The sequence below is a fragment of the Panthera pardus genome, unplaced genomic scaffold (genome assembly GCF_024362965.1).
Source record: "Panthera pardus isolate Hobbes unplaced genomic scaffold, ASM2436296v1 HiC_scaffold_15, whole genome shotgun sequence".
NCBI lineage: Eukaryota > Metazoa > Chordata > Mammalia > Carnivora > Felidae > Panthera > Panthera pardus.
In genome coordinates, this window is record NW_026526710.1 from 88,235,167 (window position 1) to 88,258,445 (window position 23,279).

The 23,279-nt window shown below is 58.0% G+C and overlaps 1 protein-coding gene across 5 annotated transcripts in view; it reads left to right on the forward strand.

Annotated features, from left to right (window-relative positions):
* The first annotated feature begins 246 nt into the window (after positions 1–246).
* CTDP1 (CTD phosphatase subunit 1) overlaps positions 247–23,279 on the forward strand; it is a 56,884-nt gene continuing 33,851 nt past the window's right edge. For 2 of the 5 annotated variants that reach the window (XM_019423606.2, XM_053902868.1), the window contains exons 1-8: positions 249–917; positions 10,798–10,881; positions 11,529–11,622; positions 12,863–12,991; positions 15,695–15,845; positions 18,299–18,389; positions 20,165–20,331; positions 21,427–22,413. In XM_019423606.2, the coding sequence (XP_019279151.1) occupies positions 613–917; positions 10,798–10,881; positions 11,529–11,622; positions 12,863–12,991; positions 15,695–15,845; positions 18,299–18,389; positions 20,165–20,331; positions 21,427–22,413 (2,008 nt within the window). In that variant the 5' untranslated portion in view covers positions 249–612. Of the gene's footprint in view, positions 918–10,797; positions 10,882–11,528; positions 11,623–12,862; positions 12,992–15,694; positions 15,846–18,298; positions 18,390–20,164; positions 20,332–21,426; positions 22,414–23,279 lie in introns of all 5 variants that reach the window. The other 3 variants (XM_019423607.2, XM_053902867.1, XM_019423605.2) reach the window with 3 other exon arrangements.

A 23,279-nucleotide genomic window follows, 5' to 3' on the forward strand; every position in this document is an offset into this window, starting at 1 on the left:
CGGATATCCGCGTTGCATGCCGGGACTCGCAGTCTCCAAAAGGGGCCTCGGCACGTGACTGGGCTGCGGGGAGCAGCCCGCGCTGCATGCTGGGACTCATAGTTTAACGACCCTAGGCCTCCGCGCACCAAGGGAGATCTGGGACCGGGGTGGGGGGGGCGGGCCGCGCCGGGAGGGGTGGAGATTCGCAGTGCATGCCGGGGTTTTTGGGCAGCGGCGCGCGCTGCACGCCGGGACCCGCAGCCCCACGCCGCCGGGGCACATGGGGCGAGGCCACGCTGTTCCCGCCGGGCCGGGCCAACAACATGTTTCGGCCCCGGACGCGGCAGGCATCCGCGGCCGGCGCAGCCGCTTCTCCGGGTTGCGCGTAGGCGTGTGTTTACGCACGGGCCCCGCGGCGCACGCACGTAGCGTCACGCGACGTCAGACGCTGTCCCGGAAGTTGGCGCGGGCCGGGCGGCGGGTGGAAGCCGGTGCCGGAGCGCGAATTGCAGCGCCGTCGCCTTCACTGCCTGGGCCGGGGTCGCCGGCCCGCTCGCCCGTCCGCGATGGGGACCGGGCCCTGAGCGCCCCGCCCGGCCTCCCTTTCCACAGCGACCCCGCCCGGCCGCGATGGAGGCGCCTTCAGCGGGCCCCCTTCCCGCCGAGGGCGGCCCGCCGGTGGCCGTGGCCGAGGTGCGCTGCCCGGGCCCCGGGCCGCTGCGCCTGCTCGAGTGGAAGGTGGCGGCGGGCGCGGCCGTGCGTATCGGCTCCGTGCTGGCCGTGTGTGAGGCCGCCGCTTCCGCGCCGCCCGCCGGTCCCGCCCCTGCCCGCGCTGGCTCCGGGGGCTGTGTGCGAGCCGAGCGAAGGCTGAGGTCCGAGCGCGCCGGCGTGGTGCGGGAGCTGTGCGCGCAGCCGGGCCAGGTGGTGGCCCCTGGGTGAGTGGGGTCGGAGGAGCGGGATCTGGAGGGGTCCGGGGCCGGGCACTGGGCAGGAAGGGGTCCCCGGTGCCGAAGCTAGAGGGACAGCTCGGGGAGAACTTTGGTGGGTGGGTCACACCGCAGTTGTGCATCTGCGTGTCTTTCTAAAGCTGGACGATAGTCACTACTCGTGGTGATTTAACCGTTCCGAAACATGACTTAAAACGTTTTCAGCTGGCAAAATTGCAGTTTTAGGAAGTAGGCGGATTCTGTTCTTCTGTGATAGGTGCCCCCCCACCCCCACCCCAGCAGGACTCCGCGTCTGTAAGTTAACTGCCCAGTGAGCACGGGACGATCAGGCACGCTCCACGCTGGTCATCGCAGTGTAAACTGCTGGGGGTGGGGTGCACATCTTCAGCTTCTCATAAACCTTGAGAAACGCGGTTGTAAAGCCGGGTGCAGTTCTGCATCATAGCTCAGGGGGGTGCAGCCGCAGCCCAGTTAGTTTAGGGTAACAAAATAGTAGATATACTAGTATGCTTTCCTCAGATAGACTCTAGCTGTTGGTTATCTCCGTTTTAATCACATAAAGGGGCCTTTCTCTTTTTAGGGGGCGAACCTGTCCACCCACACCTCGTGTGTGACTTTACCAGTGTTGTGCTCTGAGATTGGGCTGGTGTGTGGGTATGGTGTGTACATACACATGACTCATGTGGTTGTTTTTATTGTCTGGAACAGAAACCGGGGCAGGTGACCATTCCTGCTTCCTGCTGTAGTGGTTGGCTCACAGCTTCCTTCTGCGAGGGCCATGGGACATGTCAGGTGCTGGTCCCCTTGGGCACAGTCTGGCCCTCTAGTTGTGCTATGTGCTCTGGTCTCTGCCCCTCTCCTTGTGGCTTGCACTGCCTCTGCATCTGTTGAGAATCCGCTCCCCTTCCATAGGATGGGCTAGGACTGGCCTCCATCCCAACCCCAGGAGCCTCCTCCTGTGTGCACTTCTCCCCACTCGTTTGGAGACGGCACTCTGGTCCGTGGCCTATGGGTAAGGTGCCCGCGCCTGCCCAGTGAGCATGGACAGGGTGGGATGGGAGCTGCCTCGGGGCTGCACCCTCCCCGGAGCCGTCTGGCCGGCCTCCTTTGGAAGGGAGGAGCTCACTGGGCTGTGTGTATATGGCACACTGTGGTTTGCTGTCCTCATTACTTTGAAGTCAGAGTTCACCTGACCGCCGCTTGGGCGTATAAACTCATGAGCCCATAGTTGTGGAGGTGAAGCCCAGTGCTGGTGTAGAAGGCTGTGTAGAAAGTTCCTAAAGTGGAGGGCTCTTCGTGTCCTTGTCTTCCTCTGATTATACAAAGAGGGCCACTGAGGCCCAGACAGGTCAGGCCCTGGTCTTTCTGTTCCTCCCATTGTACACAAAAGGCCATTAGGGCCCAGGCGGGCCAGGGACTAGTCAGTGAGAAGCTCCATGTGTAATGCTTTGATCCCATCCGCCAGACTAGCAAATCAGAGTAACCCAACACGTTAATCTCACCAGTCAGCGAAGAAACGTACCTGATGACAAGTTCTCAGTAGGGAGTTTTTCTTTTTTTGTGTTTTTGGCATTTGGGGTTTAGGGTGTCTTACTGCCGTGGTTCATCGTAAGGCTCTTTGCGGACCCGATGACAGTGTTGCTCCTGGCGCGCAGGGGTGAGTGGGCACAGGTGAGGCACCGGCACAGCCAGGCTCACCTGCTCGACGTTGTCCTTGTTTTCATCCTCGCTGGCGTCAGCAGGGTTCGTCCCATCCACGTCCGTGGCTATTCTCAGGCAGCGAACAGTCAGTTCTAGGGACTGAGAAATAGTGCTTCTGGGTGTGCCTGAATTCATCACTAGATTATCGTTTTGGCCGATAGGAGGAGGAACGTTTTTGTGCTTGCTGTCAGGTAGAGGTAGGAACCGAACCCTTTCTTCTCAGGTAGGGAGGGTGCTGGGGTCCCAAGGGGCTTTGGCACGCCGAGCACGCTGCCTTGTCGAGGCTTCACGTTTACATCCTCCTCCCTGCTGCTCTCTCCTTAGGCCACCTTTCATCCAGGGGGTGGCGGTGTGGGGAGGGAGACAGAATGAGAGTACACATCTGTCTTTGTAACTTTCACGTGGATTACAATTATTTTGACTTGAAAACATTAGGACGAGCGGCCGTCAGAAATTCAGTCTATTAATTGTTACTTTACCTAATGTCCTTCTTTCCCACCCGTCTCCTTTTATGTCCGTTGTCATTCACTGGGAGGCGTTGAAGTCTGCAGGGGAAGATGTGTGAAATACTCAGGGAACAAGTCTGGTGGTGGGGCAGGACCAACATGGGGAGACCGGGGTGGGGGGGTGGGGAGGGGGCTATTGCTTTGTAAGACCAGAAGCAGTTACGATTGCTGGCATGCTGCCTTGAAGACCTTGGTGGCCCTCTGAGGCGCAGACTGGAGACGACGCTGAAACTCTGTGAGTCCTTCCCAGCCTGTTGAGCCCGGCGGTACAGGGGAGCACTTGCTTTTGAAACACGTTAGAGGAATGGAGTTTTGTCTAATAAATCGTAGTCGACCCACTGGAAGCTCATACAGTTTTGAGAGAATTCTAGAAGGAATTCCTCGCGGAACCTGAGTGGCTGACTCTAGGTTGCCGCGGGCACTGAGAGTGGATAGTCTTCCTATTTTAGTTTCTTCGGATGCTGTGGGTTCTGTCTCTTCCAACCACACGCTCCGTCACCAGGCCACAGGTGGCCGAGGTTGTGTGAAGTAGCTGTGTCCCCGCTCTGACTTCAGCGTGCGCCCAGCATGAACGACAGCGGGTGACGCTGTGGCCGCCACCGCCGCTCCGCCTCGTCGCCGGCACCTGCCCCGCTCCGGCGGTATTCGCCATCAAAGCAAGGGTACTCTCTTGCTTCTTTTCGGACGTAATTCCAGACCTAGAGAAAAGGTGCAGGAATAGTGCCAGGAATTCTCCTCCAGGTGTCACGCGGCTCTCCTAACGCTCAGGACGCTGCCACGGCTGCTCGCCCTTCTTCCTCACACGCGGTATCTTCCTCAAGTCGAGGACGTTGCAGATGTCTCCTCAGAATAACATTTTCTCACCTAACCACGGTGCAGCGGCCAGAATCAGAAATAACATCCGTGCCGGGCTATTTTCTGCTCTTCGGATTCCCCTGATGAGCCAGTAATGTCCTTGGAAGCGAAAGAACACAGGTCCTGTGTCAGGCTCAGCCGTCTGAGCTCCTGGTCTCTGGCCTCGAGCGGTTCTCCTGTCTGGTCCTCCGTTTTCTTCTCGTCAGCTGGTGGTTTTGCAGACTGACTCCGTTCCGATCGCCGTGTGCATTTGGCCAGGGCTTGCCTGGGTACCTGTGCGTGTCCCGAGCAGGCCTGTCGGGCGACAGGTAGCCTCGGTCTGTCCCATTCTCGTCTGTTCCGGTGAAATGTTACAAATTTTCCTGTCGTAATCGTTCAGCATCTTGTGAGAGATACTTTATTACTCAGTAAATATCTTAAATTCTCTCATCAAATGGCCGCCCATCATTTTTGGCATCTTGAGGACTCTTGTCTGAATTTCCTGTTTTTTTATCAGGATTGTCCAGTGGTGATGTTCTCAAGCCTTTCGTCGTTCCTTCTCCATTTCTGGTTGGCTTTCTACTGTAAGAACCCTTAATTTAATAGTGTAGCCTCTGGGATTCTTGTTCTATTCAATGGGTGGTAGTCCACTACTACCATTTTTTCTCAGTGCTCCGGTTGTCCCAGGTTTGGCCCGCGGGAGCCCCTCACGCTGACTCCTCTGGTGAGGCCCTTGGGTCGGCGCGTGGCCGTGTTTTCTGACACAAATGGTATTTAGGCTCCTGCTCCCCGGCTCTGGAATCACCCCATTCTCCAAGAAATTGTGCTTCCTTTTAACGGAGACTGACATTTAGGAACCGAGATCCGGGCGCACAAGTGACGTTTTGCCCATCGCGCTTGTGTGCTGAGCTCCGTGTTTAGAGCTTGGCGGAGGGCTGTGAGCCGCCCTGGCCTGTCGCGGGAAGACGGAAGGTGAGACCCAGCCTGCGATAGCGCTGGCTCCGCCAGCAGAGAGTCAGGGTGCCCGGCTTCCTCACGCTGTGCTCTTCCTGTGCCCTCGGACCTTCCCGTCAGAGCAGACACAAAAGCTGATGTGTGCAAGAATTTCAGGAAGAATTCGATATTTGTGTATTTCGGGAAAAATTACTTCTTTAGGAATCGCGTCGTGATTTTCCTGGGGATTTTCTTCAAGGACAAACCAGGAAAGTTAGCATTTACTGGTGACTGACTTGACATTCTGGGGCTGGTCTCCCGGGTGAAGTGTTTTCTCTAGAGGTCACAGCATGCCCCTCCCCGCCGGGTGTGGTGGTGTTGGCTCTTCGTTGGGTTGAGGGTAGAAACGGTAGGGTCACTGCCTGCCTTTCATCCCTCTCGCGTCAGGGTCTGCAGATGAAATCATGTACCGAAAAAGGGCATTACTGTTACCTCTTAAAAATACTCTTTCCCTCTCTCTTGGCCATCCGTTACTTTTTTGGAGAATCCTTTTCGCCCTTGTAAAGATGCGGAAGAAGTCCACCGATGATGTTGAGCTCCGCTCTGACCCCGCAAGACAGTTCTGAGTGACCTTTTAATTCAGACAGAAAATAGGGTCTCTTTATCCTCCTTTTAATTTAGACGAGATGTTTCCGAGCTGCTGTCCCCTGGGCCACATGTGAGTGTTGGTGTGGCCGAATGGGAAGGGGGTGGGGGACAGACAGCTCGTTGCCTTGGCCACACGTCTCCGTCCTTTGTGACGGTCACAAGTCGTCATGTGCTGCGCTCGGGCACATGTGCTGTGTGTGCAGTGTGTGTGTGTCCCGTGTGGTCCGGTCCGGTGTGCAGCTCTCCTGCTCTCCTTCCTGGGCTGCAGCAAACTCCAGAAACTGTCTTGAGGGGCACACCACCAGCTGGGGTGGCTCGGCGGCCGCACACGGCATCTCTTTACCTCAGCCTCGGTCAGCGTTTGCCGGAAACGTCTTTCGAAGACACGTGGCTCCTCCCTTGTGTGTGGAGACCGTGTTGTGTTTTTAATTACTTCCCCCCCTTCGCCTGGCAGGTGTGGCCTCGGCACCCTGTATGGATTTACAAGTGGTGGGTTTCTACTGTCACGTCGCTTGGCTTGGGGGCCACTTTGCTAGATGGCGGCACGTTAGTGTTTTCTGACGTGGGTCGTCTGAGAAGATTGAGGGGCATTTGGTTTTGCCTCAGATGATGGTATACCTCCTCCCCCTGCTGTGTGGACTCACCCGCCTGTGCTGATCCCACGTCTGTGTCGGGTGTAACGTGACAGACATCGCCAGGGTGGATTTAGGTGGAGACCTCGTGTCTAACTTTAGTAAATAGGAAAATTCTCTGTTCGTATTCACAATAGGGAGCGTTGAGCTTTGAACGCTATGGGTGACTCTTTTACATCAGAGAGAGGTGTCGAGTTTTGGAACGAAGGCATCTCGTGGGGGGGTTAGGCTGATTTGTGAGTCATTCACGTAGCTCTTACACGTGTCACGTGATGACAACGTGTAGTGTCGCCACAGAGGGGGTCCTCATAGAAGCTTTGTGTGGTGTCCGTCTCGTGTGCCAGTCGTTGTTCAACGTTAAATATTCTTTTCAGGTGTTTGGGGTCATTCGAGTCATCCCAAGTGCCTTTGAGAGCAGGGCCCCCTGCACCTGCTTCCTGGCTGTCACCGACTGCCTTCTTCTTGGGGGTGGATGGATGCTGCTGAGGCACGTGGCCTTGGATAGTCCACCAGGAAGGGCTCCTAAGCTGACACCCCGTGTGCTCATCACCTGCCCTGGGGTTTGCAAGGGCGTATCCTGTGCCCAGTAGGCCCCTCCCTGTCAATGCCAGTAGCTGCCCCCAGGTTGTGACAGCTGGAGGCGTCTCCAGGCCCAGTTTCCCGTGGGGAGCAAACGCAGCAAGTGACTGAGCCCTGATCTGCTCTGTGGAATAAGACAGGCAAAGCTCCTTGCGGCACAGAAAGTTACATGACTTTTAATGTCATCTGTAGAGAGAAGACTTTGTAGAGAAAGGTACACGTTCAGGCCACGTTGCCAAGGGCGTGTGGAGTGGTTAGAGTGTGTGCCCCCACCCCTGTGCCCCTTCGTCCCTACCTGCCTCCCGGTTGCCTGCTGGCAGCTAGGCTTTGCCTGGGACTTGGAAACAAGTTGACAGAGCAAGGACTCTGTGTCTTCTGGGCCTTCACGGGACGGCTCGGCGGAGCGCATGTGCGCTTCACGCAGTGCGGTGGGAGCTGAGAGGACTTCCGGGAGGAGGTGTGGCTCCGGATATGGGTTCAGATAGAAAGAAGAGGCAGAGGTGGCGAACGGCAGGCTGGTCTAAGCCGAGGGAGCCCCCGTGTCGGGGGGACCTCCGGCAGCACTCGGGGGTCACACCACTGGTGGAGCACGTGGGAACTGAGTGGCCATGGAGTGGCATGGCGAGGTCCTAGGGAGGCCGGCTGCCGTGACACCGGCTGTCACGCTGGATGGCACGCCTCCCTTAGCCTGGGTTGCTCTGCGCAGGTGACGTGCAGAGCCCCCCGGTGACCGGATGGTGCTGGGGGCACAGGGCCGGGCCGCAGGTCAGGTCCCCGGGGACCAGCCACGTGCTCCTCTCTGCCTCGCTGCGGTGCTCTGCCACAGGGTCCTCTGGAAAGGCCACCAGCAGCCCTAAATCACCAAGTTTGGTGGCCGTGTCCTCGTTAGTTGGTGGTCTGCCGGTACCAGATGCGCATTTTAACTGCATGGTTTGGCGAGTTCTGACAAACGTGTGTGCCTTGGAAAGCACCACCCACAGTCACGATGCGGACATCTTCGTCCTGGTGTGTGTCTTAATGCTGTCCGGTGTCTCTTCGGGGCGTTTAACACTGATACTCCTCTCTCAGAATGTTCCCTCCCTAGTGTCTGCTGTGGACCCGGCTCCTCAGCCTTTGCGAGCACTGATTTTGTTTTCTGCTACGCTTGATCTTAGCCAAAAGGCCGAGAAGCGATGATGATTTTGCTTTTTAATTGGCATTCTGTTTTCCGCCTGTCCCTTAATCGTTGGGGTTCCCCAAAGGCCTGCCATCTGTTTTATTGGCAGCAGTTAAGCCCTAGCCTGGGATAAGCAGCCCACGAGACCTGTATTCCGTGGTCCTGTCCACGTCCAGGCACACGTCCACCTGCGTGGGCAGCTGGTGGTGCCTGTGCCTCCCTCGCTCGGTTTTCTAGGCAGACTTGTCCTTTTCGTGCCTGGTCCCTGGCAGGCTCACTCCAAGAACCGCTGCGAGTGTCCACGGCGCTCCTGGGTCCCTCGGCTCTCACTTCTCCTGCCATCTCCTGCCCTCACTGGTGCACTTAGAGCTCGTTTGCCGCCCCGCTCCCGGCACCTTCGCGGCGCCACCTGTGGGTCCTCCCTGCTGCGTTCAGGCCTCTGGACCCTTGAACGGTTGGTCTCAAGTCTGCCTCTTTCCACGTGCTCTCAGCTTGGGCGATCTGAAGCCAGCTGTGCCTCACCTGTGTGGCTTCGCCTTGGCTCCCCTCTCCATCCCACACCTGCTTCCTCTTGGTTTGTCATGACCCTCCTGTCACCTTGTCCTGGAAGGGGGGCTGTCCTAGAAGCTTCCTTCTACTGGAGGAGAATCAATCCTCTAGAATTAGCTGCCCATTCAGGACTCCCCTTGAATGTCAGTGACCTGGGCACAACCAGGATTTCTTAAGGACGCAAAATATATGATAAATTGGACTGGGTTAAAATTTAAAACCCGATCTTCAAAACCCACTGTTAAGAAAACGCAAAAGCTGACTGCCAACTGGAAACACATACCTCACAAAGTGTTTCGACCTGTTTATTGCTCGAGCTGGACACCAAATGTGTCTTCGGGTTAATGTTTTAGGAGAGGTCGGTGAAATCTTCCTTTCCCGTTTTTGGGGATTCCTGAAAAAAATACTCCCCAAGCCATGAGTTTGCGTAGAGAAACGAGTGAAGTGGGTAAGTGCAGACTGGCTTTTTCATGTCGTGCCTGTCTGCCGTGTCCACAAAGGAGGCCTGGCCAGCAGGTCACACCGCACCCGAGACTGGAGTCCTTCTGCTCCTGGTGCCTGGGTGGCCTGCGCCTTCTTACACGACTGTAGGTCCCCAGAACCTGTAATTAAAACACAGGCAATATCAGCATTTTTAAAACCTACCCCTAGCATTCCAGGGGGCAACCAGCAGCTTTTTGCCAGGGTCCAGAAGGCCCGACAGACCCCCGGAAAACCCTATCAGCCAACAATTGACCTACACCTTTGACTTTTGGGAAGGTGCACGGCCGTCCCCTTGCCGGCTCTGCCCATGTCCTCCCAGACGCGTTGCCTTTCTGGGCCTATTACTTCCCTGCCCGCACTCGGGAGAGCAGGACAGGCGAGGAGGGGGCCCCGGCAGGACGGAGTCTGAACAGCGGGTCGTCTGCCAGGTGGGCACCCGGCGGGCAGCTCCGTGGGAGGGAGTGTCCCTCGTGTGGCAGGAGCCGAGCCGGCTGTCCGAGGGAGGGCTGATTCGGGGGTGCCCGCCGTGAGGGCTGGGGTACAAGAGGCCCGGACCGTGGCAGCCGCTTGGTGGGGGTGGGGTGGGGTCTGGACGATGAAGGAAGGGTTCTTCTGCAGGGACGTGAGTGGGGACCGGGTTTGGCGGGACGAGGTGCTGCGGGGCCGGGCAGGTGGGGAAGGCCAGACCCGAGCGCCCGCTCCGGACGCCAGCAGCACAGGGCCTGGTGGCAGAAGGCTGAAGAGACACGCACAGGGCACCCAGAGAAGGTGGGCAGCGAGCGGGGCGGGGGGGGGGGGGTCCCCGGGGCCTGCCGGCAGGAATATAGAGCCCGAAGACCTCTCTGGGCCGGTTGGCGGAGGACTGGGGAGACGGCGGGTTCTAGGTAGAGGTGGCGATGGTGCTGAAGGCGGGAGCGCGCACCCACGGAGAGGGAAGAGGCAGGCGGCAGAGCGTGGCCCTGCCCCGCGCTTGGTTTGCGGTCGAGCGGGCTGCCGGGCTGCGGACACACAGGGGCGTCGGGGCGCCGCGTACCCGGTCGTGAGCGGCAGAGGCGGGCAGGAGGGGAAGAAGGAGGCCCTGTGTGGAAGGGGGGGTGCCGTCCCTGGCAGCCGTGCGCCCGTGGAGGCCGTTGGGTCCGGAAGCTCTGGGGCCGTCTGGGTGGCCATCCGTGCGGCCTTGCTTTGTGAGGAAGCACCCAGGAAGGCCCCGCGTCCCAGATGCTGGCCTGACCGCCGCCTGGGTGCCCCCGGGTCTAGGTCAGGGGCAGGAGACTCCCGCGGTCCCGAGTTACAGGGCCTCCAGAGCTCTGACCACGCAGCCTTTGGGTTTGTGTGGAAATCGTGGCGTGGGGTGAAAACTAGAAATACTACAGGAGTTCCGTCAGAAAACTTGCACTGAATCAGAGCCGCTCTGTAGACCGGGAACGATATTTGGGAGACGACAACCGTTGGTTATTTGTTGGTATTCTAGCAAGTTGCTCCTTGCCACGTTAGCGTAGGTTTCCGTGTTTTAAATGGTTTCTCAGAAGCCTGAGAGTGTCGATATTTCACATACCCTAGGCTTTCACGTCATCCCAAGTCAGTTCTCCCGACAGGACGTGCCTAGTTTTTCGTCTGTCGTGCGTGGGTTCTGGGTTGCCCCGTGGGGACCCGTGGGCGAGAAGCCCTCCTTTCCGGCCCCGGAAGCAGAGCCCGGCCGCGGGGTGAGGCGCGCCGGGTCAGGTGGGGGTCGCTGGGAAGATCGGTACTGAACCCCGGGGGCTGTACACCCTCGGGGCGTGTGGTCAACCAGGGGATTGTGCTTCTCCCCTTCCTGACGCAGGACCGTCTTCGCCTCTTGTTTCTAGGACCGTCCTGGTGCGGTTGGAAGGCTGTAGCCACCCGGTTGTCATGAAAGGCTTGTGTGCCGAGTGTGGCCAAGACCTGACCCAGTAAGTCCCGGCAGCTTGCGGGTGGAAGGCGGCGCCTCTCCGCGTTGGAGGTGGCGTGACCTACGGGTGCGAAGCGGCACGGGCGGCCTCAGGCACCCCGCTGTGTCCGGTGACCCGAGGCAGTCTCCCGGGGAGGTGTCCTTTCTGGCTTTATTTCCTTAAGTCCCGAAAGCATGGAGCACGTCAGATGGTCACTGGCGTGCTCGGTTTGCTTTCTCCTCCCCACCGAGCACACTGCACATCCTCCCGGGCCCCCCGGGCCCCCTGCCCCACTCCCTGGGCTCCTTCACCACCAGTGCTGTGCGGTCGCGCTCATTGTCTGTGCAGAGCAGCGCGGACTGTCCTGTGTTTGCGTAGGTGAGGGCCTCTGTTGCAGTGTGGCCGTCACAGTTCATTTCCAAGAGACCTTCGTGTTTTGTGAGAACTTGGCCTGTTGTCAGACCCCGGATGGCCTCTCAGCAGCTGGCCGCAGAAGGACGTGCTGCACTGAGCTAGCAGTGAGCCTCACCTGAAGTGTGAATTAAAATCCTACCCTGGAAGCCCCGGGTGCTTTCCGGGCGTGGGTCGTGGGGTCACCCACGGTCCTGCGTGCCTTCTGTGTACAACTCGTTCAGGGTGTTCACGTCTGGCCCTTCTCCCGTGTGCAGGTTGCAGAGTAAGAACGGGCAGCAGCAGGTGCCTCTGTCCACGGCCACAGTGTCCATGGTGCACAGCGTCCCAGAGCTGATGGTGAGCTCCGAGGTGAGTCCTGCCTCTGGCGGGGGCGACGTGTCGGACAGAACATCTCCGGAGAACGGCAAGGAGCATGTGCGGGCCTTGTGCCGTGCAGAGGACGGTTGCAGAAAGTACCGCGTCTGCGGGCGTCATAGCCGCTGGTGGGACCGGCGGTGTGTGAGCAGCGTGCCACCCCCCTGCTTCTGCTTTCCCAGAGGGTCCTGCTTACCGGGGACGCGCCGGCCTCACGGCTTCGGAGCCGGGAGCTCTCCCGGGTGCTGTGGCTCACGTGGTCCCCCGGTGCGTGGCTGGAAGCAGTGGGTCCGGGAGGCCGACCGAGGGGAAGGCCGGAAGCTGCCGGAGGCTGCAGTTTGAGGGCTGGGAGCAGGCAGCTGTGGGTCGGATCTGAGCGGGCAGCGCCGGCGGAGCGGACGTGGGGGCAGGGAGGGGACGGGAGAGCACGCCAGTTCGGCCCTCCTGTGGGGCAGTCCCCGAGCATCCCCGTACCCGCGGACCTAGCGCACGAAACCGCCCTTGCTTCCCCTGCATTTCAGAAGTCACGCGGGCAGTGTGGGTCAGGGGTGTCCTGACCCCCGTTTTCATAGGCCAGGGGTGCAAATGGCGGGTGAGGGAGAGGCACCAGGATGAAGCCCTTGATGGGCTGTGCAGAGACTCAGCTCTTGGTGGGGACCAGTCTCCCGGCTGCCCATTTATGTAGGTGGCGGGTGAAACTTTTTCAGTCACGATTTGATGAGATTTGTGCTTTAAAAAAAAATTATTTAAGTTCTGGTCGGTTAACATACAGCGTAGTGTTGGTCTCAGGAGTAGACTCCGGTGATGCGTCACTCAGGGGCCACACCCGGCGCTCATCCCAGCCCGCGCCCTCCTCAGTGCCCGCCACCCACCGGGCCCCTCCCCCACCCACCTCCCCGCCAGCCACCCTCAGTTTGTTCTGTGTGGTTAAGAGTCTGTTGTGGTGTGCCCCCGTCTGTTTTTGCGGACACAACCGGTTTCTTTTCATTTCTTTTCTCATTGGTTTACACGTTAAGTCACAGGATTACGATCACAAATCATAACGTCATCAGAGTTTGGACCCAGTGGACTGGCTGGGGAGGCTGGGGTCTGGGCAGCGTGGCCCCATGCGCTGTGTTAGCGTGCAGAGAGCCTCGAAGCACCTCTCCCGGCTTCCTTTGGTTTCTCCTGACAAAACCGAATTTTGTTTTGGATCCAGATGTACTTACCGACTTTCCTTTCTATTTCGCTTCAGCAAGCCAAGGAGCTGGGAAGGCAAGACCAGCAGCGGCTACATCGAAACAGAAAGCTGGTGCTCATGGTCGACTTGGACCAGACGCTGATCCACACGACAGAACAGCATTGCCAGCAGATGTCAAACAAAGTGAGCAGCCCCAGCAGCTCCTCTCGGCGACGCTTCTTGGGCCAAGGAGGCTGGCTGGGGCGGGAGTCCAGGGCCCATGCTCTCAGGGCCGTTTCCCCTAGCTGGTCCCCACCGGGAGGTGCCGAGGCACGCTCCCACCCTCCGGTGCCTGGTCCACACGTGGTCCCGTGAGTCAGGAAGGTTGAGGGTTCGGGGCCTGGAGGACCCAAGGCCCAGCGGTAGACAGTGGGGTAGACGGCAAGGGAGGAGTGGTCCGGGGGGGGACACAAGCCGGCAACACCTCCGGAAGTACCTGGAACACTGGGGGCAGCGGTGCGGGTGGGTACCTGGGCCTGCACTCACGACAGCAGATAGAGGCTGGGTCCGCTCTGCATAAATCCTTCCGGGAAATTAAATTTCCAGAGAAAGTAAAGGGTCAGGGGCGGAACCGTGTTTGAGTATACGTCGAGCCTCTTCCCACCCTTCGCTCCTTTCCTCTGTATGGAGCCTGGGGACTTAAATTTCTGGCCCCTCCCCAAGGCATTGAGCCGTGCCCGTTACGGATGGCTGTCTGAAGGCTGGCACCAGCTTCTGCCTCCTTGACTAAGGAGGCCTCACCGGCGTGGACGTGGTCGGTTACTTAAAGTCTTCGTTGGTGGGGTTGATGTGCAGGCTGTTGTCCGTGCCTGCAGGTGTCAGTTCCTGGCTGTGGCTGCGCGTGGTGGGAGAGCCTCTGACAGGCCAGCAGCCGGGGATGTGAGACCCCAAGAGCAGCAGGACAGGACTGCTCACGGTCCCGGGATAGGCGTGTGTCGTGGGGGGGTTCGCTGCAAACTTTTCTCGGAACACACCAGGCCGTTTTAGTTTGGCCTCGTGAATAAATCCGGCGACACAGGCGCAAACGTGGACCATCTCCGCTAGTCCCGAAGGCCGCAGAGTCACTTCCGCCTCCGTACGTTGCTGACGGTGAGGACTGATCTCCTACTCGTGAGCGGAGAACTTGTCCTCCAGCAACGTCCTTGTCACTTCAGTTCTGTCTCCCATAAAACAGCGTGTATTTTTTTTAAGTTTATTTATTTTGAGAGAGAGAGAGAGAGGGAATCCCAAGCAGGCCGCACTGTCAGCACAGAGCCCAACATGGGGTTCAGAGTCACGAACCGTGAGAACATAACCTGAGCCGAAATCAGGAGTCAGACGCTGAAGTGACTGAGCCACCAAGAGCCCCAGCAGCACACGTTTTCGTTGTATTAGCACTTTTTCACTATCTAACATCTCGTATCACCATATACTTTTGTGTGCAGCATAAGGTGTTAGTAAATACTCTGCGACTGTTTCATTCATAACAACTCTGCTTAATTATCTTACAGCCGGAGGACTTCAGGGGCGCCTGGGTGGCTTGGTCGGTTGAGCGTCCGACTTTGGCTCAGGTCATGATCTCATGGTTTGTGAGTTCAAGCCCCACATTGGGCTGGTTGCTGTCAGTGCAGAACCTGCTTCAGATCTGTCTCTCCCTCTCTCTCTGCCCCTCCCCTTCTGTCTCTCTTTCTCTTTGTCTCTCTCTCTCTCTCTCAAGAAATAAACATTAAAAAAAAAGAGTCGGAGAACTTGACGTAAAGCAGTAGTTTCTGCACGTATGTGCTTGTGTGTACGCGGCCATAGCCGGCTCTGGGCTTCATTGTGCCTTTGAAGTCGGCACGTTTAATTCATTTCACGGCAGTTTAAACTCGCCGTAAGGTGCCTGTTCCTCAGCTTGTGTGATCTGCGAGGTGAAGGTCTCCTCCCATCCACGTGGACGGGCCTCAGCTCCGGCTGGCGTCCGTGGCTCCACCCCCACCTGTGCCCACAGGTCACCTGCGGGCCGGCTCTGCCCAGCACTCAGGTGTGCACCCGCACACCTGTTGTGATGGCTAGAAAGATGTGTTTAACTCTTCACTTTGGCGATCTGAACTTGCGTTTTTAAGGACGTTTATATGCACCTGTGGAGGACACGGAATGTGATTTCTAGAATTCCATACTCCAAAATGTTTTAACGGAACAGCTGCTTCATGAAGGGTTTGACCACTTTAGAGCTAGTAAAAAGTAGGCCCAGGGTCGCTTACTTTTAGTTTTCAGTGTTTCAGAGTTATCTTACTGAGAAGATTAATGACAAATAGGGATTAAAAGGGTCAACGTTTAGTTTCCTAAGGAAAATAAGTTTCTTTGTATATTAATGACGTGTAACTTGTTGGCATTACTAATCTTACCTATCTACTAAAAGTGGTTTAAAATACTATTTCAGGTTTGGTGTTGTGTTTGTAAGTTAGTAAACCCGTATCTTAAAGCAGTCACTGAGCCAGACTAAGTTCCGTGGGACTGTTTGGTTTACTCCCATCAGTACTTGGGGGGGGAGGACCATCATGCGTGGATCACTGGAGACCTGTTCTAAGTGATCCGCCGTGGCCGTGCTACTTGGCAAGTGTTAGGGTTTGAGGACACAGATCCTTGCTTTGCTGTTAACAAAGACCACGGTCCAAACGGTGCGAGGATCTGCTGACGCCGCTGAAGCCCGTGGTTGCCGAACGTGGTGACCGTGGCGGTTCATCACAGGCGGCGACGTGGGTGGGTTCGCTGCCGGGACCGTCATTGACAGTGTCTTGGGTGGTTACCGCGGGGGACGGGGGGCGCAGTCCGGAGGTGCCGTCCAGGCGCCTCATGCCTTCTCACCGGGCACGCCTGTTCTTCCAGGGTATCTTTCACTTCCAGCTGGGCCGCGGCGAGCCGATGCTGCACACGCGTGTTCGTCCGCACTGCAGGGAGTTCCTGGAGAAGATCGCCAGGCTGTACGAGCTACACGTCTTCACGTTCGGGAGCCGGCTGTACGCTCACACCATCGCAGGTGGGCGGCTCAGTCCTCGGTCACCCGTGCCGGACTCACGCGTTGCGTGGGCGTTGTCCCCAGTAGGTTAGGTCTCTCTTCATTTTCAGTGACATCCTTAAAGACGAGGGGACACACGAAGCTCTCCCAGGCTCCTTTCCAGTCCCCGAGCTAGCTCTTGCCTCCCCAAATGGACAGGCCACCCCCACTCTGGTCAGGTGCACGCCGCGGGCTGGTGTGAAGGTTGGTCAGCACTGCAGCCGTGTGGAAACGTAGAAACTTGCTACGTAAGCCTTCTCAGGGTGTTTTTGTTTTGGTTTGGAAATACCTCTGGAGCCGTGTTGCTTACTGACGCTCTAAGTGCAGGTAAAACGACTGTCTCTTATTTGTAAATGAATGACGTGGTGACTTAGTGTTAACCTGTTGTCTTGGTGCAGCTTAGTGGTTGCGTGCTGGCCGTGCGTGTGCCTCGTGTGTGCGTAGGTGTCCCTGGTGGTGCCCACCAGTGGCCCGTCTGGCTGGGGGCGGAGCCCCGGGCCCGGCCTTCACCCCGCCCAGGGGCAGCTGGGGCCCGGTCCGCCCTGACCGACCGTGGACGTTGGCACCTGCGTTGTAGGTGCTCACAGCACCTTCGTGGCCAAATTAAGTACTTCCGAATGGAAATATTTTTACGGGTTGGTTTTGGTCTTTGTTGACGGAGAAGTGACTTCCGAATCCTCCTCTACACCTAGCGCCCCGGAGGAGGTTGTTACCACGAGCGCATCGGCTGTGTGTGGAAGTTCCTTCCTCGTGCAAGAAGGAACTTTCCTGAGATGCGAACGTGGTGGGACCACTCCGTGGAGCTCTCGTACCAGTGAGCACCAGCACCCCGGGTGGAGGAGCGGCTAGGTCCTCGGGTGCCCCCCTCAGGCTGCCTCCTGGCACAGGACGACTTGCCCTTCCCCTGCGGAGTCTTGGCATCTCTCTGGACCTCCGTCAGGAGGACCTGCATGGGGTAGAGAAGATAACACCGGTGTAAATAGAAGGGCTTGGGGGAGGCGTCCCTGGCAGTCCAGAGGATGTTCCCGGGGGCCCGAGCCCTCCAGAGCGAGGCCCGCCTCGGGCCGTCTGCGCCCTCTGCGCCTCATGCGCTTTGTGCCTGAGAGTCCACATCCAGAGACGTGGCAGGAAGTTCTCCTTCCCGTGGGCCAGCGTCCCCGCACGGACGGGTGCAGAGCCCCTCGGCCGAGCGGCACTGAGGCCGGGGGACCCACAGTCACCGCGTGGCTGCCTCCAGCACCGGCGACGGCACCGCGCACGCAAGAGGCCCTGGGAGGAAGCCCGTGGCCCGAGGGACGAGTGCCCCACGTGGCTTTGAGGCGGTCGAGCCTTGAGAGGGCAGGACGCTGGCACGGGCAGGCCCTGGGGCCGGGTGGGCGCATTCTGGCACCAGGTGGGTGGGCTTGCTTGTTGGCGGGAGACCGCTGGGGCCCTGCCGTGGTTTTCCACCAGTTTCCAGCCATGGTTTCTACACCTTCCTCTTCCTGTCACCTTTCACGTTCTGAAAGTTCTCGCTTTCACAGAGTGTATGTTTTTAGTGTGATTAGGATACGTCTCTTTTTATTCAGATAAAAGTGTTAAGCGTTTGAGGTGCTTTTCACTTACTGTAGAGATTCCAATAATTCTGCGAGAGGCTTCAGGTTTAGCCACTGAGTGACATCAGTGTTCGTATGGGACTTACGTTTTTCTTACTTCGTAAGGATGTACATTTGTAACATTTTTTCTCTGAGTGTTGTTTGTTCATAAACGCACAGATTTAAACCCTTTAAGTGCTATGTGGAAGGCCCTGTGCACGGTGGTGTGGGGCACGCGGTGCAGACACCAGGGCCCTGGGGCGCCCTGGCTTTGATGGGGTGTGTCTGGTGGTCCTGGGGTCCCGGCCAACAGCGAGTTGTGGAGGTGGGCTGCCGTGCCTGCCTTCACAACGATGAGGGGATACAGAGGATGGGTCTGTAAAGGGTCTGAAAGGGTCTCCAGAGGATGCGGCCATATCGCCGGATGGGCATGAAGCTGCCCGGCGCCTGGCTCACTGCCTCGCAAACAGCCGAAGGTGCGGGGAAGCTGCACGTGGCGGCACAGCCGGACTCTTCAGTCCCGGCGCCCCACACGCCGCAGGACTGTGTTCACGTGTTTGTCGCCCCCGCGCACCGCAAGCATCCCCGGGGCGTGCTGCTGAGCCGTGTTCATCTTCTGTTCTCAGCCAAGTTCCAGGTAGTGTTAGATTCAGTAAACGTTCCACAAACCCATGCCTTTAAACACAGTAAAAGGAACCGCGAGTGAATCACCGTCCTACCAGGAAAAACGAGGGCGGTTGGTGTCCGTGTGTGACGCTTTGTGTCCCTGCTGTCCTCACAGCACAGTAGGGGCTTCACCACCTGCAGAGCAGGACATTCGCGGCTCACACGTCTGACCTTCGTTTTGTTTTCTTTCCAAAGGCTTTTTAGACCCTGAGAAGAAGCTTTTTTCTCATCGAATATTATCGAGGGATGAATGTATTGACCCATTTTCTAAAACAGGAAACCTTAGGTACGTACCTGGTTGTGTTCATCTCCGGGGCTCACTGGGAAGTTTGTGGTGGAGAGAGCACCAGACCTGTGATTCTGGGTTTATTCCCCCCCATTCCTTCGTCCCCCGCCCCCCGCCATGGCACTCAGAAAGCCTGCTGTCTTACCACCACAACCCTGCCTCCCCCCACTCCCCGAGCATCCAGGCAGTGGTGGGCTCCTGGCGTGGGGCTTGGCTGGGGCCCCAGAAGTCGGGGGTCTGGGGAAGGCAGCTGAGAACAGGGCTGGGACGTGAGGGACGAGGGAGGTGACAAGCCAGGGGATCGGAGCCCTCCCAGGCACCACAGCTTGAGAGGAGGAGGGGCTGGTATTTCCTTAGGGGCTTGCACGCTGCGAGTCCTGCTGGTTCGTCAGATCTGGAGTCACGTTCCCACCTCTTCCCGGCACCGCCATGGGCCCCTGCCTGTCCCGCTCTCTGCTCTTAGAGCGGGCGCTCCCACCCCATCCAAAGGCTCCTGGATATTTCAGGACTTGGCCCATTTCTCCCCGGAAGGATAGCCCCCGCCCTCCCATCACGATACGGCATCAGCTGTAGTTTGTTTACTTGTATGTTGCTCCCTAAGGATACCTGGGCAGTGACAGCGAGGCCTGAGGCCTCGCTGCCACTGCTGGGTTTCCTCACGGAGTGTTCCGTGTTTCAGATTCAGCCCCCCCCCCCCCCCCCCCCGCCGCCCCAGACCTATTCGAGACCGTAGGAGCCAAGAGGAGAATGAGCACTCCTTTCAGAAACAGCTACTGTGTTTGCTAGTTAGCGTCACACTGATGAAAACAAAGGACGATGAGCGGTGCTGTCAGTGACTGACTCGGGGGGAGGCTGCCTACAGCAGCAGCACTGGGGAAAGGTGGCCCACTCCCTCCCCGGCAGGTGACCGGCACGTGGCTCACGGAGGTGCAGGCAGCAGGGCTCTCTTCCCAGTTTTTATCTCCCTCATCTAGAGTTACAGGTGCCAGAAAGCATCAACTCTGTCATTATTTTAGCTGCCATATATTTTACCTACGGGAAACAGACTCCGAGTAATAATAATTTTGGACACGTGAACGTGCGTACCTGGGTGGTTGTAGCCGTCAGCCACTAGAGAACGGAATGGTGGGAGGCAGTCCCCCCGAGTTTATTTCCAGATCCAAGAACAAATTCGCTTTGAATTTTGAGTCCTCCGAGCTTGTCCAAAGCTCAGAATTGGGGACAGAAATAGAATTTAACAAGGCTGTGTGAGGGTACCAGGACCCTTGGTAACGTTTCTGCTGACCCCGCGCGTTCTAATAGTATTTTTGGACTCAAAAAGAGACCACGCAGGCGCGCTGCAGGAAACCGTTGTTTCAGATAGCTGAGCTGTAAGGTCACGTCCTCCCGCCTTGACCTGGAAGCCTTTCCCTGTGGAGGGGCAGCAGCACGCTGGCCACTGGCTCGTTAACCTGCGTTTGTAAATGTGTTGGGACGTGGCCGTTTGTGCAGTGTCTGCCGGCTGCCCAGGATGGGGGCACGGCCCCCAAACGCTAACCTCTCTGCGCCGTGGCTCCGCCTTGAGGAACGTCACAGACGGTGGAGAAAGTGTAGCTGCTGTCATCTGACTTCACCTGGGAACTTTGAGAGTTTAAATAGGAGCTAAACCAAAGTCCTGCAGTGCGATTTCCAGCTGTCTCTGATTAATCTGTGATCTACTGGCTACTAGAAAAGATTATCATGACTCTGATTATTTTTTGTAAAGTGTGCTAGTTCTGGTGCATTTTTACTTCCAGAAATCTCTTTCCCTGTGGAGACTCAATGGTGTGCATTATTGATGACCGGGAAGATGTTTGGAAGTTTGCCCCCAACCTCATAACCGTGAAGAAATATGTCTACTTCCAGGGCACAGGGGACATCAATGCTCCCTCTGGGTCACGGGAGTCCCAGGCGAGGAGGAGAGGTGGGTGACCTGGTCGGGAGAGGAGTAGCTAGCCCAGACCTCCCTGCGTGTGTCCCGTGTCCCGTGTCCCGTCTCTGCCGCGGCTGCTGTCCAAGATTTGCTCTGTTGTCGTCTGTATTTCAGTAGTTGAGACCGACAACCAAACCAATGTTTGGTTTCCGCTTGGGTTTCTTTTTTTAAATAGCACTAATCTAAATATTTTCCTAATTGAATAAAGATTAAGGAATTTGCTTAGTTTAGTACATCTGAGACTTGTTATCCTGGTTCTCTTTCTTTTTTTTAAATATTTTCATTTATTTACTTTCGAGAGAGAGGAGAGAGATTGTGAGCAGGGGAGGGGCAAAGAGAGAGAGAGAGATACAGAGAATCCCAAGCAGGCTCCATGCTCTTGGCACAAAGCCCAAAATGGTGCTCGAACCCACAAACTGCGAGATCGTGACCGCAGCCAAAATCAGGAGTTGGATGCGTAACCGACTGACCCCCCGGATGCCCCATCCTTGTTTCTGAGAAGACAAGCAGGACGCTGGGAACTTGGCCATCGCGGTCCTTGGAAAGCATGAGCTGTGGGTTGTAGCACCTCCAGCTCCTTGGTGGGTGGTGCCGTGCCCTGGCCCAGAGCCTTCAGGGTGCCACACAGCTTCGCTTGTCTGGTGAGCTTGAAGCCAGAGTCTGTCTGGAGAAAATCCAGAGTTTTGGTTGGAAGTGTTTCTGATGATCTTTAGTTCATGAGATGTTCTGAGGTGGGCAGTGATTGCTGGCGGTGCAGGCCAGGAGAAGGTGGGACCTGAGGGCGTTCCTGTGGGGCACAGATGGGATGGCGCGGCCAGAGCAGGGCTGGGGGTGCCGCCCACGGGCCGTCCACCCACAGCGTGGAAACCGGCAGTGTTCTGTACGTTTTTAAACCACTGTAAAAAAACAAAACCAAGTGGCCACCTGTGGCCACAAACCTGGAATATCGGCTGTCTGGTCCTTCCAGGCCACAGGCTGCCGAGCCCAGGTTGGAAGCGTGGTGAGAGCAGACGCAGGGCGCACTGCCATTGCTCTGACAAGCGAACGCTAAATACCGGTCCCCTTCCCTTTTGTGTGCACCTGTAGTGACTCAATCTTCTAAAGCTGCCGACGTCGCGGAACATGCTCCGTCCGTCAGGGAGACCGAGGAGGGACGGCAAATCCCTGGGGTCGAGCAAAGTAACGGCCTTGGGAAGCCCACAAGGGAGCTCAATGGGGGTGTCTCCCCACGGGGGGGCTGGCCCCTGCCTGGGCAGGAGGAGGACAGAGGCGCCCGGCCCGCCACCCATGGCCCCTTGGCTGATGGCAGGGGACCCCCAGCATGTGCTCAGCCGCATGGTCGGACATCGCTGGAAAAGCGGCCCGCTCAGGGCACGGCAGGTGGTGACCTGGACTTTGACCTTTCCAGTGACAGCGAGTCGGATGCCCAGTCGTCCTCTGAAGGCGAAAGTGGGGAGAGGAAGGGCCTGGAAAGGCCTCAGGGCTCACGAGATGCAGGGAAAGTGGCGCAGCGGGGAGGCCCTCTTGGTCCGGGAGGGGAGAGGCCTGCAGGAGCCAGTCCGTGTGGAGAGTCTGCCCCGGGCGAGCATCTGGATGCGCAGGACGAGGACGAGCGGGACGGCCTCTGCGGGCTGGGCGGGGGCTCTGCGGACAGGAAGGAGGCCGAGACCGAATCGCAGAACAGCGAGCAGTCGGGCATCACGGCAGGCGAGTCCCTGGACCAGAGTGTGGAGGAGGAGGAGGAGGAGGAGGACACGGATGAGGACGACCACCTGGTCTACCTGGAGGAGATCCTCGCTCGGGTGCACTCTGATTACTACGCCAAGTACGACCGCTACCTCCGCGGGGACAGCCAGGAACCCCCCGACATACGCAAGATCGTCCCTGAGCTCAAGAGCAGGGTGCTGGCAGACGTGGCCATAATATTTAGCGGGCTGCACCCCACAAACTTCCCCATCGAGAAGACGCGGGAGCATTACCACGCCACAGCCCTTGGAGCCAAGATCCTCACTCAGCTGGTGCTTGACCCCGACGACCCTGACAGGGCCACCCACCTGATCGCTGCGAGGGCAGGTAAGCGCCTGTGCCCCAGTCCTGCCCGTGGTGCCCCCGGTGCCGAGCGCGTCCGCGTCGGTCTCGGGTGACCGCTCTTCGAACGAGCACGTCTGCTCGTTTCGTGGGGAGTTTTCAGAAGTTTGTTTCTGTGCCCGTGTGGCATTGTGTGGGTGTGTGCTGTGCGCGTGTGCCTCCCGGTCACCGCCACACGCTCCCTGTAGTCTGGCTCCTTCTGGAGTGGGTGGCGCCCGCGAGTCAGGTGAGCATGAGGGGAGCCCAGTTACCGGTCGTCTGGGTGCTCGGTTCAGCGGGTGAGAGGGCGGCTGAGCCTGGGTTTGAAAACCGGACACGGGTTCTGGCGGGAACCGAGTAAGTCAAAAGGGATCGAAACCTAAAAAGTGAAAATTGAAGTCGTCGTAGGAAAGTCCCTCTCAGACGCTCAGGCTGCAGGAATTTCAGCCAACAAAACGGGCCTCCCCGCCCGCCCTCTCCCCCCCAGTAATGGGCGGAGTCAGGAAAAACCACCCGGTTGCTAAAAGAAAAAAACAAAACAATTACCGTTTTTTCACGGTCCTCACAGACCGCAGCATGGCGTTTTCTGAGCAGGGACGCCCCCGATGCTCCAGGCCGGGGCCTCCAGGTGGCGGCCTACCCACGGGGCAGGCTTCCCTATCAAGCCAGCTCTGTCCCTGCGTGCATCACATCCTGTTTGACGGTCGCATAAAGGGGCAGATGGAAGGAAGCTCCGTGTTGGTGTGAAATGTTGGGAGGTCCTACCTGGGAGGGGGGCCGGCTCATGGCAGCCCCCGCACCCCGTGTGTGCAGCGAGCCCGGACCCCCTGCCTGGGCGCAGCAGGTGTCCCGGCTGTCTGTTAGCCATTCCA